The sequence below is a fragment of the Ischnura elegans genome, chromosome 2 (assembly GCF_921293095.1).
Source record: "Ischnura elegans chromosome 2, ioIscEleg1.1, whole genome shotgun sequence".
In the NCBI taxonomy this organism is placed as follows: Eukaryota; Metazoa; Arthropoda; class Insecta; order Odonata; family Coenagrionidae; genus Ischnura; species Ischnura elegans.
In genome coordinates this window covers 78553435-78571000 of record NC_060247.1, presented here as the reverse complement: position 1 = coordinate 78571000, position 17566 = coordinate 78553435, and the positions used below count along the sequence as shown (strand labels likewise).

At 37.2% G+C, this 17566-nt stretch overlaps 1 protein-coding gene across 1 annotated transcript in view; it reads right to left on the bottom strand.

Moving 5' to 3' along the window:
• The window catches only part of LOC124153187, a 37419-nt gene extending 25689 nt beyond the window's left edge, over window positions 1–11730 (bottom strand). The window contains exons 1-4 of the mRNA XM_046526288.1: window positions 11437–11730; window positions 8394–8640; window positions 3289–3597; window positions 676–872 (exon numbers count right to left, since the gene is read on the bottom strand). Of these exons, the coding sequence (XP_046382244.1) occupies window positions 676–872; window positions 3289–3597; window positions 8394–8613 (726 nt within the window). The 5' untranslated portion in view covers window positions 8614–8640; window positions 11437–11730. The remainder of the gene's footprint in view (window positions 1–675; window positions 873–3288; window positions 3598–8393; window positions 8641–11436) is intronic.
• Window positions 11731–17566: the final 5836 nt, after the last annotated feature.

The following is a 17566-nucleotide window of genomic DNA, read 5'->3' as shown; positions in this document are numbered from 1 at the left end:
TATGCTGAACATTTGAAATACAATTTTATGTCACTAAAATTGGTTAAGGCATTCCTTATCTGAGCAGCCACTTGCAATTCATGTTATCATTTTCGTCGTACCTATTGATTGCTGACATTGGTAATAATAGGAATTCTGGTTTCGTGGAATTGGTCTTGATAGTGAAGTAGCAAAGGAGGTAGTTTGCATCCATTTTTTAGATTTGAAGACCATTCACCTCAGTTGGTTTCAATGTCGTAATTATATGTCTGTGTATTGATAACTATTCATTCATGGCTGTAAATGTCTCTCGGGATTCCAACCGGATTAGGCACTCCATTGCCGATGTTTCGAATGAAATACTTTTTCGTCAGCCCTGAGGACGATGAAAAAGTAGTTAATCGAAACGTCGGAAGAAATGGAGTGCCCAACCCGGTGGGAAGCCCGAGAGAAATTCACGGTCGCTACTCGCCGGGAAAGAATCAAATCATTAATTCATGACTCAGCGTTTTACCTTTGGAGGAAAGTACGTGGAGGCAGAGTGGAGGTTATGTTTGTTTTAATGCCAAATATTTTCGTGAGCATAGTTTTCATGCACATTTGCATATCTCCCTTGAAAAATGATTTTCTCCACAATACCTCCGTAATAGGAATGACATTAAAATAAAAACAATGTGCATTTTTTTATTCCCTCACCTTTACTAGGGATGAAAAATGAAAAATTATCGTCGTGTCCAAACCGTGCCGAAACGTCCTCTCAAACACCTTGAGCCCCATGTTGAAGAATTTATTTCCAGGGTCCTCTAGCGAGTTCGTTTCGATACCGAAGGCGCAGGAGGCAATCACGTCTGTGGTGTACCGAGCAGCGTGGTACTTGGCGTCAATCTTTGGGTCTTATGGGCCAAAAAAAAGATAAATTGTAAAATTATTAAATTTCATTAAAATAATTAAATTTAATTAAATCAAAATAAAAATGTAATTAAAATCCAAATAATTAATTTTATTAAAATAATTTAAGATTTAAATTAAATTAATAAACATTACAATCCACCATGCTCAGTAACCATTTAGTAGAATAGACTCCTGCTTAAAGCATGGAAAAGTTGAGGAGGAGTTCTTAATTCTATCGAAAATAACACAATTTACAGATGGTAAAAGAAAGTGGAATGTTATTGATTCACTGGAGTGGAATTATCGGCGTGGAAACTGGCATCAATCTTTGGATCAAAGAAAATGAGAAAAAAATAACAACCCTTCATGCAAAGAAGTCATGCAGTGGTGCAAACTTCGGGTTATTTCATGGATAAATTTAGGAATTCGTTTTAAACTTTGCACACCACTCGAGTTCTAAAAGGAAGTTGAATGACATTGATTTTTTTCCAAACGATTTGTGATTGAAGTTCATGTGCACGGAATCGATGGTATGACTAATTATCGCTCGGAAAATATCCGAAAACACAGCAAAACATGAGTCAATTTAAATATTTAATCGTTTAGTTTTCCAGGTTTTTAATGGACGAAAAAGAGATAATAAAACGATTTTTTTTAATCCTGAAACAAGCAATTGTTTTCGGAATTTTCGAGCGTCTAATTTTGCCCCCATATTAGTCGTTGTAATTCAAGGTGGTGGCTGTTAAATATTATGCTTATAATGATTATTATTATTATTAATAGATTCTACCGGTCAAGGTAGGTTTACATGGAGCAATTTCCCTATCACCTAGACCCGACTCCACCCCCCTTGGAGTTCTCTCTTCGATCCACAATAAGGCTCACCTAATCACATCCTACCCAAAAACTCAGTCCTCTTCTTTCCACTTGCTCAATATTCTTCCCTCCAACACTGTTTTCTATCATCTCTCAAAAATCGCTCCATCCTAGACTTCTTCAGCCTCCGTATCTCGTCAAGGAGCTGGCTCTCCTCACCCACCATGTCCAACACTTCGTCGTTCCTCCTCCTCTCCGTTCACTTCACCTTCTCCATTCTTCTCCACGCCCACATTTCGATCACCCTCAGTCTCATCTCATCCTCTTTTCTAAGTGTCCGTTTCCGCACTGTAAAGCGTTACACTCCAGATTCGGCTCTTCTCTAGCCTTTTCTTTTAACTCTCGCATAGCGATCCTCTCACCAGCTCTTTCCTGCTCATGAACGCCTGCTTTGTCAACGCAATTCTCTTCTGGATGTTCTAACTGCTGCACCCGTTTTCTACTAGAATGCTACCCAAATTATGGAATTATGCATGTAAAGAAGAGATGAAAGAGAAAATAATTGGTATTTTTCGGCCGGTAGCTTTTTGTAATCCCTTGCTCTCGAACTTTTTTTCATACTCCGAAAGGTAGAGAAATGGAGGCGATAAGATTTTTTACAAATATTTTTGTGAATTTTGCCATTATATTTATTTATACCCCTTATTATCCACCTAAGAATAGTTTCACCCCATTATTGCCTTAAAAATTACATATTTACTCATTTTTCCCGCGTAAAATTGAGGTAAAAATTATTTGGTTCATGGGGCATCTGCCATTACGAATCGGCCGTATTTTTGTAACCAAATGACCTCGGCTCGCTATGAGAAAACGCTTCTTCCGCGATAGCCTCAAGGCAGCGTTGTGCCATTTTTTCAAATTTGAATTTTCAATTCGGATATTCAATTGAATTATGCCATTTCATTGAAGAACGGATATAATTGACATTATGTCTATAAAAAGAAAAGTAATGCCCACGGAAAAATTTATTCGGATTGAATCAATTAACTGCATTTAACGAAAACTTTACTTTGGAATCCAGTTTATGTAGAATCTCGGTCCTAGCGTGCCATTCTTCCGTTTTCTTTAAGTAATAAGTGTGTATGCATGGATCCTGTACTATTTATCTATCAAATATTACTCCTGTGATAACGCTCACAGGACCACAACCAAACCAAAAAATCTATAGAACAAACCAACAAAGCATATTATAAACCAAATTACAGTGTAATCCGAATTGTACGAGCTGAAAAAATCAGTTTCAATGATGTATAATTTCCCATGCATTAACAAGAAGCACAATACTCAAGTCCCTTCCTAAAGTGATCGGATATGCAATTTCAAGCTCTTAACACGAGGAGGGGAAATTATCATTGCATTAATTTGAGCTTAGGGATCTCAAACATTCCCCCAAAAATATCAGAACCACCCCCAAGATATTTGAGTAGAAAATAAGCCCAAAATCAAACTTCCTACCTTTAAGGATGAATATTTATCTACATTTATAAATTATTTGGTGGGAGATGGTAATTTTCCATTTTATTATAATATCCTGGCACTCACCTGACCCCTGAGCTATATCCTCCAGTACTGACGCTAGCTTATTCGCCTTTTCCATGACGAGTGGGTACATCATCTTCATCTTTCCCGAAGAGAACGCAGGGCTGAGTCCGGTGCGTAGGGTCTTCCACCTTGGTCCCCGAGCCATGAACACGTTGTTGGCTATGTACGGGTCTTTCGTCGGGTGAGGATTCGCGATGTGGTGCTGGAAGTTGGTCAGGGCAGTTCGGATCAGTATGTCTTTGATGAGTTTCGGATCCATTACCAATAGGGATGGCTTCAGGGCCATGTATATACCGGCATAGGGCTTGTCTACAAAGAAAATATTTTAATAAATACTTATTATGTTTGATTGAAAAAATGAACGCAGCATACTCTATCTCATCCCATTTCAAACATTAATTTCACAAGAAAATATAAAAATTATCATAAAATGGTTTAAAAAAACATTGAACTATCAAATAAACATCAATATTGTGGCAAAATTCCAATTTGACCGTATATATTTATTGATGTTATTTGCAGAAAATACGCGAATAAATGATAAGGGGTGTAAAAGAGATCTGCAATGGATATGGAAATTCATGGAAAGAGTAATAGACAATAGTGACTTGATCTCTGCATTTCTTCAGGGTTTTCTTCCGCGTCAGCTTGTTTGTGGACAACAGTTTCGCTGGCTATCCTGCCAGCGTCTTCAGGTCGAAGGTGTCGGCTGTTGGTTTCTGCCTCGCTTATATACTGTAGGCTGGATGAGAGCTGCACTGTGATTGGCTGTCTGACTGGGAGCTTCTCTCTGATTGGCTCTCTCTTTGATGACTCTTTTCCAGGCGCTGTGAAGGAAGTATCCATCTTCTCTAATGAAATTCAATGGTGTTTTTTGAATTTCTATTGCTTCCCTGATTTGTCTTGGCACTCCTTAACTAAAAGTTTCTTTTCCTCAAATTTGATGTCGTGGCCAGGTTCCGACCATGCATGCTCGGCGATGGCAGAGAGCTGAAATTGTTTGTTCTTGGTCGCCCTTTGATGTTCTTTGATCCTGATAGTGTCTTATTTGCCTTCTGCCTGACTGATTGAAAATATATTATCCACCTGCAGTTGAGTAAGTGAATGTGAGTCTGTTGCTAATTCCTGATTTTATGATTCAACGTTTCAATGCGGCTACAAGGAAACATTGAGGGTTTGGCTGGTTTCAAAGGTATATCAGTGCAGTGGCGTAACTAGGAATATGCTTTGGGGGGATGGAGGAGTCTGGGGAAGACCCCACCCTCAGCCTCTCCCCAGGCAAGGGGAAAATTTTTGAAATTTAACATGCTTGGAAATACATTTTACACCATTTTGGCACTTAAAATTTGGGTTTATCTCGTAATTCTGCGGGGAATCATCACATCAGGGAAAAAAATTGGTAAAAAATAAAATTTTCTGAGGCTTTTGGGGGGATCTATCGCCTCATCCCCCCATGGTTACGCAACTGCATCGGTGTATATTATCACACATTCTTACGAAATAATTTACTTTTAGGCTCCTCAAATTGTAAGGCAATAGGTTGATAGGCTGGCCAGAGTGTTTTTTAATTAGATTTTGCGTAGAGAAACCAAATGAGATAATATGAAAATATATTTTGATTGAACCGTCTCAGTCACGTGCTCATGGTACGCGCCTTCTTCTCAATCTCTGATTGAGTCGAAACTGGGATTTTTTCGAGTTACTTAAAATAACGAGGATAAAGCTTGTTTAATGTTTATGTGTATTTTAGATAAATCGGGTTATTATTTCAATTTTTATATTTTGTTATATAAAACAATCAGTTAACAGACTATCAATCGTTAATATTTTTCACTTTCCATGATTGATAACAAACCAGCGATTTTGCCACCATCTGTTCCTGGTTTAAGTGCAATGTTTTGCATAGGTAGACACTCTAATTGCAAAATATTTTCTCGACATGTTTATTTTAAGTCATGCTGTCATACGTTCGGAAACAAAAATAATTACTTGAACACAGTTATAATTTGCTTATCCACAAAATATAAATACAGATTTTCTATCTTCGTGGTTTTGTTTTTTTTATCTCTGCGGGAACGGGATGAGTGGCGATGCTTATAGGTACTGTCATCACACGGCCAGCGTTGGAAATAAATCGGCCACCTTCCTTGGCGGCTCGAGTCATTGAATTCAAAACACGAATGCTTGATTCCACGATTTCCTAGTGAATAATATCACTGAAGTTCTCCTGATTCGCCTCAAGGTAAGGATTTCGCGAGCCGGTTTTTTAGTTTCCCACTTGTCACCAATTTTCAAGGATCTTGAGATTGGATGTCGCGTCGGAAACGGAAACGCCGGCTGACTTCAATATTCCTACCCCGTAGAAATCTCGAGAAAATTCATTCTAAGCGTGTAGATTGGCATTCACTCCAGGATAAGATGAAAAGGAGGCGATATGTTTAATCTGAGGGAGATCTGACAACTATAATGCTGTACTTTATTTTAATTTCATGAAACATTGCAAACTTAAAACTGCATTTATTGGAGCACGACGCGTTCCATTGTTACAGCATTTTAGAATGCTGATGTAACAACGGAATTTTAGAATGCTGTTGTAACAACGAAAGCGTGGAGCTACATATTGCAATGTTTCATTTCACCAATGCTAATAACTTCCACCACATTGTGCCACATATAATATAACATATTAACAATGTTGAATGTTATTGTAATGAATGAATTTTTAAAATTGAACTGTAAATAAATCAGTTGAATAAAAGTTTATTATATCAGAAAAGGGTTTCTAGTTTATTTTCTCTGGTCAATTAATCCAATTTCTTCCGATTCCACCGCAAAAACTCTGATGACGTCCTCACGGATCTAGGATTTGCATTATGATTTTTTGCTAACTCATGACCCTTAAGACAATAGCAGGGCCTTGGACGCCGAAAAGTCGGAAAAGATGTAGCAAGTAACCCGGGAGGTTACTCGAGAAAACTTTATCTGCGTCATTCACTGGAAAAACCTGAAATTATTCAACGAAACAGTGCTTTTCCAGTAATATTTATGGAATTCAGAACAAATGAATGTAGGCGTAAATTAATAGGCCATTATTGAGGTTAATCTTTAATGTAATTCTCTGAGTAGTTAAATATTTTTCGTGATCATTGAGGATGATCTCTCAGAAACAACCAATTTTACTTGCCCTCTACTGAATCTTTCTCTGGCCATGTCACTGACAGAGGTCATTCAATTCGGAAATATTTCTAGAAGTTCCGAAAATATTTCCCATTACTGTGTCTTGTAAAATAATCGTTAGAACCTAACGGTTTAAGCAAGAATTGTTACATCATCAGTTTTGTCTTTTTCAGGCTATGCGGCCTTTCAGAACATCTTATTAAATCCGCACGCATGCTATATACTTTGTTCTCCCGAACTCGACTCTATTATTCCACTTTTTTCTTGGGCAATAAGAGTGAAATAGACCAAGTATATAAGATTTTAATAAAGAGTAGAACTATAAACTTTTTTTCATTTTTTATCATTACGAATTCAGATTCTTCTCTCATTTTCCTAGATTTCTCGCGTGGTGGCCATCCTGATTAATAGCGCATCAGTTAAGTTTGAATTATCCAGTAAATGCGCACTTTGGTCTATGGGAATGCCGTAAGTCCTTTGAAGTGAGCACTATCGGAGCATCGACCTTAAACGTGATCTTTTCTCTGTGAACCGAACTCCTCTGTGCCATCATTTCACTCATTGGCCTCGTTAATGGTGGAGGGACGAAAGTTGTGCAACTTCGTTACATATCGTGGTAAGGATGAATAACATGACGTTATATTTTGGCCTAGAATTTTCATTCATATCCTTGTTACTGCATCTACTTCGAGCAGTTCTCGTGAAGCAATTATGTGGCACACTCAAGAAATATCCTTTTAATAGAATTATGGACCTAGAAATTAGAATAGTATTTTTGGGCGCTTATCGAACTAATTAGCTAGATAGTAACGAAATTTTTAATGCGTTTTATAAAATGCATTCAACATAAATAAGAAGAACGCAGACTATCGTGAACGTTTTTTTATCATATTTTTAAGACGCTTGAAAATATAATATTTATCTATTTTGTGAAACAAGGAAATGTTGACTTGCAACGATTAATGTAGAAATAAAATACAGTGCGGAAAAATAGATGATCTTGTTGGAGTTATTCCTTGGAGTTATTCTTTTCACCTTTCTCACCGAGAGAAGTATGCTAATTAACGATACATATTTATTCAGTGTCTGTGTCCTTTCGTCCGTGATCAACTTCCTCTCTTTACTTAAAATTATACCTTTAATCTGAAATGAGTCATAGTAACTTCGTCATAAGAATTTATACATCGGTAAAATTGGTCTAGTGATTTTTTCTAGAATTGACAAAAAAATTATTAATCGCGTTGGTGATCCTTTACACCATTAGAAATTAGTTTTATTAGACATCATGGTAAAGTTAAGTCACGCAAATTGTTGCAAGTGCAGTTGTTTAATTTCCACAGACTTTCTTTCTTAACCGACCTAGGTATCAACAATGTACACTAATTATCATTACCTTGCTAATAACAGTGTGTGTTTTTGGAAACTAGATCGGCTAAGAAATAAAATCAGTGGAAATAAAACTGTTTTATCTTTATCATGATATCGATTCTCGATTTCCACAAGGTATCGTTTAAGACGTTAAACTCTAGTTTTATGAGGTTTGTACCGCTTTAAATTTTGCACTATCCTAAGCTATTCTTTATGATTTTCTCTTGTTTTATTTTTGCGCACACCAATAGTTTTGGTGGTTAAATCACCAATTTCTGCTCGTTATTGAGGTTTATCTCCTTTTATGTAGAATACAACTCCCTGTGAAGCTGCGTACATATTACATTACTATAGGTAGTTATGCTTGTTCGTGGTACTCTAGTGTCAATATCCTTTTAGTATCATTAGCCAAATATCAACTGTTTTTGCTGCCGCACTTCCCACGTTAGTGGTATTCAGTCCCCTAGTCATGTTTCTAACTATCATTGATCGAACACTTTGTTACCTCAATTTGTCTTGTTATCCTTCTCCACCTTTGGTTCCTTTCACAGAATCCTTACCTGAGAGTTGTTTGTAGATGTCGTGCATCACGTTTCCAAAAGGCTGCTTCCCGAGGAATATGTCGTTGACATTACCGAATGGGAGCTTAGGCGGGAGATAGGGGATTCCTTTGCGTTTCCAATATGTAAGGCGCCAGAACGCGAACAGGATGAAGCTGGTCACAAGGATTGTAACCCCTGCTGTGGCGACCTGTAGCGTGCTCCAGCCGGCTGCGACCATGTTCGCCTATCAAGTGCTGGGAGTCCTCTGAGGGTGAGAACACAACTGTTGACAAGTTTGCTATTTGAGTTTAGAGTAAGAGTGTTGAAATACACCTGTAACTGAGGAACATAGAAATTTATGGATGTATTGGATTACGCCTGGATAGCATAATCATATTTTCCGATCATGTTCAAAGATAGCTTGAGTTATGAGTGATATATCGTGCAAAAATTATCGTTCGACGCGATCATTTCGGGGTTAGACATGAAATCCGACGTTATGCTCAGGTTTTAAATGTCGCGATCAACGCCAAAATTGAAGGCGAAAGTACCTCTTATTGAGATTAGTTATTTGAGGAGTAAAATGAAGGGGTAATAGTATTCACTTGAAATTGGGGAGCATAGTTTGATAGCTAGATTTGAGGTAAAGCGTTGACCACGCGACCACATGTTCCATTCATATTCAGGGATAACGTAAATGATAAATGAAAATGTACGTACAATATATGGTCCGACAATGCCTTCTTAATGCAATATTGAGACTAACTATCCGTTTTTTGACATCAGAGTACGTCCTATTTATCTTTCCCAGCGTCGAAATTCAGCGAATGTGCCATATCACTAACCTTGTTAACTCATGAAAATGGACGAAAGATGAAATTTTCGGTTAAAGTGATGGGGAAAATTCATGTGCGGTTTGAGTTTGAATTTTTCACGGTCCATGGGAGCTATTGGTGAAAAAAGTCTCTTTACTCCTGCGTAAAAAATATTATATCGAATTTAATCTCCTAAAATAAGCAGCATGGGAACCTACATAACGAAAGTTTAATTATTGATTTAAGATAATTTCACATCACCTTATTTTTATCTATTCTAGGAAAAATTGTTAGATGGAACACACTAACTGAAGTTGCTCTCGGAAAAATGCCTCGCTTCAAGAATTACTCTTTTATTCCCTTTATCTACATGTCTTTTCCTAGACTAAAACGTCCAATACAATGTTACTTGCCTGTTGCTTTACTCAGAAGACTTTTCATAATTACCTCATCTTTAACTTTAATTAAATGAGACCTTACAGCGAGTATCAACAATATGATTGCGCAATCTTATTCACTTTGAGATTCATTGCGTCAGACAATTATAATAGCAGATTTTTTTACAAACTTAGCTATTTTATGCCCTTAAAAATCAAGAATATTAAACAAAATGTCGAAAAGGCATGATTCCCAAGAAAAATAGTTTACGTGGTAACTGCAGAGTGCATTAAAAATGTTTGTGTTGTTATAGGTCACAGTTCGTAACTAAGGAACTGTGACCTCATGTTTATGGGCAAAAAATAGTTAATATTGTCTCCCCTACCATCTCCTGAAGTATTGCAGATTCCTCCTGAAACACCTTGTATTAATCCTTCGATTTATCCTGGCAATAGTTATTTGCGATTATCAGCGGAGAAAAAGCATTGAATTAGGCTTGCGGTGCCTGATCTTGAGAATGCAGCTTCTACGAGTATGAAAGATCGCAGCGTTTCAGGAGAAAATGTCGACTTCTAACGAATAACAAACAAAAAACAATATATGTCTAAATATTGGAAATATTTATTCCAAAGGAAATTATTATTAAAGCAACATTTTTTGTAATGAGGCTCATTTTTGGAAAGTAGTCTGATTTTTTCTGAAAATATGTTGATATTGATTCATAAATTAAATATATAGGGGAAAAGGAACTGAATTTATTTATTTTTTTGCGAGTCTTTGGATAAAAATACTGAAATTTAACGAGAAATTGTGTATTTAGATTTTATGTTTAAAATAATCGAAGTTTATAATGCATCCGATAATTTTTTTGGTATTCTTATATAAATTTCGCTCAATATTCCGAATTTCTTTTTAATTTATTAGGAATGGATCGAAAGTTGTCGTGTACCCATAAGAGTCTACATAAAATTACTACAACGAATTTTATATTGGTAAAGGTTTTCTTACAGAACTATATGGCAGAAGGACATTTTTATGCAAGGGTCTGTTTTGTGTAATTAATGCTTAGAGAGACTCGCTACTATTGTTACCAAGGGCTAAATAGATCAATTTGACCTATACTTAAAGCAAAAATGAAACCAGATTCCCCGAAATCGCAGTTCAGACTTCAACCAATTTTCTATTGAGGTGTAATTAACTTTTACGTGCCCAACGGTATTAAACTAATGTATTGGCGCTGGAGACATTAAATTATAATTTAACGGCTCTCCTGATTCGACTCCGTCATGAGTTCAATTTACACGTAAGTTCGGCGTTTTCATAGATTCGCCATTTAAAGTTTAGCTGTTCGATAAAACCGTTTTTGACGAAATGTCGCGGCTTGAAAATTGGATGAAAAAGTGATTATTTTACCAAGACTTAAAACGAAAACTGAATTTAAGAGCTATTTCATGGAGAGGAAAAATGAAAACTCCCTATTTCCATGAATAGAACTAATTTCCTTTCTTCGAAAATTAATTACATGATGGGGAAGCTTCTTTATACCGCCATATTAAAAATTTGACCATGTTTATCCTACGAAATTTGTTGAATTTTAGCACCTGAAATCCATTTCTTAACCCAGCACATTAATTTGAGTCGTTGAATAGAGCATTAAGCTTGGCCGTTTTTAACGCCACTCAGTGCTAGCGTGATTCCTTGGCAGGAGTTCTGAGTCCCATTTACAATGTAAGAAGGTAGAGTCATATTTTAAACAAAACAGACGGGTCAAACAAATTGGAACCGTTTTCCATCTTTGATTTCACCCATATACTCGTCTCTTAGTACGAAGTGGGAAGACGTAACCCTTGATCTCAAAGCGCACTTACTTTTTTCTTGCGTAAGATGTGTTGCAAACGCTGATGCTTCGGTCCTTGCAGTATATGTGCCCGCAGTCTTGGAAGTTCCGCAGTTGTGGTTGTTAAGGAAAGTGAAGAATCTAGTTTCTACAGTTTCTGCGAAAAATTTCCAGGATTATTCTGACCAGTGAAGATCGTGAATTTTCCCGGGAAGTGTAATATCTAAGAAGGGAGGACTGCGACGGTTAAGGCGTCCAGGAAGCAAATGCTATATATTGCTCTACAGATGCTAGATGCATCTTCGTTCGCGAAAGGTTTTCCACCAACTGTGATCTGCACCGCGCCGAAGTTGGTTTTTGTGGTTGTTCGTTGAGGGAGGGTGGGGAAGGGGGATGGGAGCAAGGGAAGGCCCAGGAAGTGGAGTGCTGCTTTGTTGGGGAGGGGGGAATTATGCGCGGGGTGCACTTCTCTCACGGGGCAGGGGATACAGAAGTCGAGTGGACATAGTTGGGTGGATACTGAGTGAAAATGAAAGCAAAATTTTATTGATTTTCCTCTCGGTTGACAATTAAATGAGACGCTATGGGATAATTTAAATTATCGTTGTGGAAAGGGTGGAAGGGGAGAGAGACAGGGGTAAGCCACGAATGAGATACAGACAGTACTGCCTTTATAATCCGGCATTTCACTTCTCCGGCCCTGCCAGTAATCCGATGTTTTTATACAGGCAGCTACCAAGCGGGTAGCTCGATAATTTCGAGTACTTTACTTCGCAGGTGAGCCTAGTCCAACTCAGAATATAGGGGAAGTAGTGCTTCCTGGAAGGGGGGCCTTCAGTATAGATGGTAGGTTAATTCAATAGAATAATGTGGACTATTCATACGAAACAATATATTGCTGTAATGTTCGTTTATTTTTTCTTTATTGTGGTTTTACTTTACGTAACTACTTCAATTCGCATATGTACTAATTTAATGTATAATACATTACATTATATACATACATGTCTATAACAAAACATAGCTTCTGCCGTTTAATTGCGTCATAGTTAGTGATTTACAGTAACGGTTTCCGTTTTCGGGAACCCGCCATAAACGGATATCTGCAATATTACCGAGAGACCCCTGTACATGGAGCAGGTGATGAAGGATTAAAAAGCATGTTATTCATTCGGTGTTTAGAGATTAGCCGATGGGATAATTGAGTGGAGGGCTGCGTCAAATCAGACTTAGCATTGGTGGCCGTTGATGATTTCGTGATTAGATGCTCTCAAATTATTTTAATTCTATCTGTCATATGAATGACATGCCATTTCATCGAAGACTTTTGAACCACATCCAATTTTCCTCTAACTTCTCCTTGTCAAGTTTAAATCCCTTGTTTGTGCCCAGAAAGTATTGCCTGAAGTGTAAAGAGGATGCATGCCCTTCGCTGGGACTAGAAAATGACTCTCTTCTTTTGTGCATTGCAAGGAAAGTTAATTTTTCGAAAGGAATTATTTTCGTAATGACATTGTTTTTAATAAATGAGCTTTATATGATGACATTGTTTTTAGTAAATGAGCTTTATATATTCATTGATTTAGAGTCGGTAGATATATGGATTGCGGTTAACCCATTTAAGTTTTTAGACTTACGCTACTTGTTATCTCCTCGAAATAACATAAGTGAAACGTGAATGCTCGCAGGATAGTCACGTTTCTCGTGTATGTAGTGGAAGTTCCTCTAACATGTGAGCCTTGAGGATTTTTTGGAGTATTTGAGGAACAAAGACTTGTCGTCATGCTTGAAAATGTTGGTTAGACCTTTGGCTAGGAGGAGATAACAGAACATCTTCGCTTATTTTTTTCCGGCCTCGGAGTCCTAGTCTTGTGGTGGACCGTGGGATTGAGAACCAAGCTTTAAGATCTCTTTTATGCCGTGGAAAAGAAATTGAAGTTCTGTTGGTAGCCGTGTATTAGAAATAATTTATCTAAATTTCATGCACATCGTTCAACTTTAGGTATTTTCTTGAATTAACATAATACATTCTACCCTCCTGCATGTGCGATAGAAGTGTGGCTGCCATGTCCAAACACATCTATGATGCTTGATTTATTGAGAGTAATACGCTTAAATTTAGAATAAAAAAGTAGCTATTAAGTACAAATCATACCTTAATAGAAATACGTGAGACCATTCCAATGCAATATGTTTCTGATAATAATAATGTTTATTAGAAATATATGGACATTGAACTGAAAAATCCCATCTCTAATTTCCGTGCCACAGAATTAAAAAAACGTTGTGCAAAAATAGCTACGATTTATTGTACTTGCATCGGGATCATAATATTACTTATGACCGCGAAGAATCATAAGAATGCTATAGTATAAAGATTTTGAGAGCGACAATCTTATGAAATGTTGCTCCAGCGAATTTGCTCCACTTACCTTAAGTCTCCCAAACCACTTTTCTTAATGATGGAAATACCAATTTTTATTTTTCCCTTAAATTAATCATTTTTATATTTCGAAGCAAACCTTTTAATTTTTCCCCTATGGTTCCCGAAAATATTCCTAATAAAATAATAATCTTATACAACTCCACAAACATTCAGTTCTTTGTAATAGTCGTAGAGTGATTCATATTTCAAAGTGAAAGGAACGTATACCGATTCTAAATCTCCATATCCCCTGTGCACTAATGACTTTCATGCTTTCCCATATAACGTTGGAAATGAAAAATTGAAAATTTACATAAGCCCACAAAGAATTACGAAAGCATCGTAATCTCCATGATATCCAGAGTACTATCGCAGAATTACTTTAGGGTACATTTTCAGTTGGGGGTCGAATGACTTCTTTTTGTATTGGGATATGATAATAATCGTGTCCATAATAATAGGTGTAAATCCTCTCCGTTGATTTAATCACTCCGTTGATTAGTCACTCTGCAGTAATAAGCTTAAATGGCTGCTCTGTTCTTAAAGATGCTGGAATATTAAGCGAGGATGAAGTAACTCAACATGGAGTGCTCTACAGTTTTACCGCGTTGATTTGACAGTATCAATGAAAGATTTTTATGCCTCTGAAAATTCATCATGAGCACTCGTGAGGTTTTATGCTATTCGGAGCTTTTATTCAATGAAAATTAGTCACGCTTTAGCCAACTTGATGTCATTAAATGGTACAAGTCCGTATTGAAAATTGAAGTGTGACATACGGTTATTTATTTAATGATAATGTGAAATTTTGACTACCCGGAACTCTAAGGAGAATAAAAATGCACTTTCACTAAAAAGATAATCCTTTCTTGAACCCATCAGCTGCAGGATTCCACTGATTATAATGATCTTAATATCAGGATAAAAATTTCGTCGTCGTTGGCGTACCCAGAGGATTAAGGTGTTGAAACAAGAAAAGCATTTACTATGGTTTTTATGTAAAATAGGGCTCAATCCTCTAAACTTCAGGCGACTTTTGAAGTTCCATTGATGTCATGTTGAAAAAGTACTTAAATTATACACGCGACGATGAATCTCTTGCTGATTTACCCCTGTGGGGTAGTTTCCATCATCCACGGAATTAAGTTTTTAAAAAAATAGTGCCTTGTTCAGTTGCTTATCGAATGCAATTGGAATGTCTATACTCACCTCTCTTCCTTCATCATCATCATTAGTCAACAATCCTAAGATTGGTTTGACGCAGCTCTCCATTTCTCTCTCCTATCCGCTAATCTCTTCATAGCTACATATTTATTCTCTTTTACATCCTTTATAACCTGTCCTATGTAACTCATTCGGGGCCGTCCCTTGCCCTTTTTCCCTTCCACTTGTCCTTCAACGATTGTCTTCATCAGACCATCGTGCCTCAAAATGTGGCCAACTAAGTTGTCCCTTCTTCTGCTTAATGTTTCTAGGAGGCTTCTCTTTTCTCCTACTCTCCTTAGCACTTCATGGTTACTCACACGGTCAATCCATTTTATCTTCATCATTCTTCGGTAGCACCACATTTCGAATGCTTCCACTCTTGACTTCTCTGCTGCTGTCAACGTCCAAGCCTCGCTTCCATAGAGAAACATACTCCATATGTAGCATCTGATGAATTGTTTCCTTACTTCTATGCTGGTATTTTAAGCTGTAAGAAGATTCTTCTTTTTGTAGAAAGCCCTCTTCGCCTGAGCTATTCTACTGTGTATTTATTTCTTGCTCCGTCCATCGCTGGTAATTCTCTCTTCCATATAAAATTAAATATCGCAGTTGAAACTCAATCAGTCGACTTAAATCAATCTGTAAGCATGTAAAAATAGGAGCCGTTTAATGGTTGATAAGTACTCCAAAATTAGTTAACCATCAGCGACATTATAGCTCCATATTAAAGTTGTCTTGAGGATTATTAACAGACTACTAGCAGCGAAAGTTAGCGACTACCATCAGGAAGAGAGAGGAGTTAACCTGTGATAGAAACGAGAGTTTCAGTAAATTCCAGGATGTATATTTATTTGTTTGTTTGGATGTCTATCCTAGAATCCTGGAGGGATGAAAATTAAGTTGGAACAGAGATCCAAGTGAGAAATACAGAGTATATGTCGCCAAATTTCAATCAGATAAAATCTAAAATGATGCTATCTAGAAATATTGATCGGGTTTTCCCTATACTAAAAATTAGTTTAATTTAATTTGATTAAAAAAATGTTTTCCCCTGTTGTCTTTCATCTTCACGTTGCAAGTTGGCTCAGGGAAAGGAAGCGGCTGCCCTATTATTTAAGGGATACATCTCAGGGATCGAGGATGGCATGACGAGAGTCACCTACTTTTCCTTTGTCTACAGATACTATCGGCGGACGCAAGTCAGGGAAATATGATTTGATAATTCCCGGTCGTATGAATCATAGGAGCTATAGTCGGTTTTGACCCAGGATATTGGAGAAATGGCACGAAATCATATGTAACCTGTTTTCAAACAGGTTTCAAATATATACACTCATATACTCACTCCGTAATCTCTAAAATTTCTATCTGAATTTTAGTCTATTTATTATTCCTTCGACGATTATCTTCATTGGATTATCATGTCACAAGATGTCGCCGATAGGGTAGCTCCGTCTTATTTTCGAGTTTATCCTAATGCTTCTCTTCTCTCCCACTCTTCTTAGGACTTTCTCATTACTTACTCGGTCGATCCATTTGATCCTCATCATTCCTCTGTAGCGCCACATTTCGAATGCTTCCGTCCTTGATTTCTCCACGGCTGTCAGTACCCATACCTCGCTTCCATTTGATCCTCACCCATCCATTTGATCCTCTGTAGCACCGCATTTCGAATGCTTCCATTGTTTCACGGCTCCTCTGATGTCATTACCTATACCTCACTTCCGCGGAGAAGGGTACTCCAAATGTAAATTATTTTTATAGACATCTAATACTCTCGTTGTTGTTATTATCAGTTTTCATCCTCTTCAAGTGAATTGCTGTTATTTAATGGCCAGACTAATAGATTAAATAGATTTTTTCACTGATAGAGATATTCCTTATACCACAGAATCCGTAGTAGTTATAGGAATCGGTAAACATCGTTTTATTTTACGAATTGGGGTTGTATAATGTACCGCCAGAGTGTGTGTAATTCTCAATTCTCTGGAAAGCTTAAAAACTTTGGTCAAAGTCCCTTTTCAATTTGTCTTTTGTATTGCTATGATTTCAGATATCTATAGTCATACTTCTATTGTGTCCAGCGTTTGGGTCAACTAAAATTTCAAGATCAATCATCTAAGGTAAGGAATTCGAGTGATAGGATATCATTTTACGGCCTCAACACAATATACGCCATGTGCTCAATAGATATGACGGAGAGGCGGTGTAAGGCTGTCCACAGAGACAAGCATTTGAGTTAAAGAAATCATCCAAAAATGAAATTACTATATATATTTCGCCTCCTAGTAGCGATATGCTGCGTCCTCATTTATTCTGACTCCATATCCTTAATATTTTAGAAACTCTCCCTCCCTCCTCCTCTCAGCCCTCCTGGGGACGGTAGAACCCACTTTAGGTAACCAGATGTTCGCATCTATTTCATAATGACGCATATTATTTATGTTTATGGGCAGAATATTCCCGTTCATAATGTATTCGAAACTAAGTTATTCAGGTAATTTTCCCCCGATTGAATACCTCTACACCG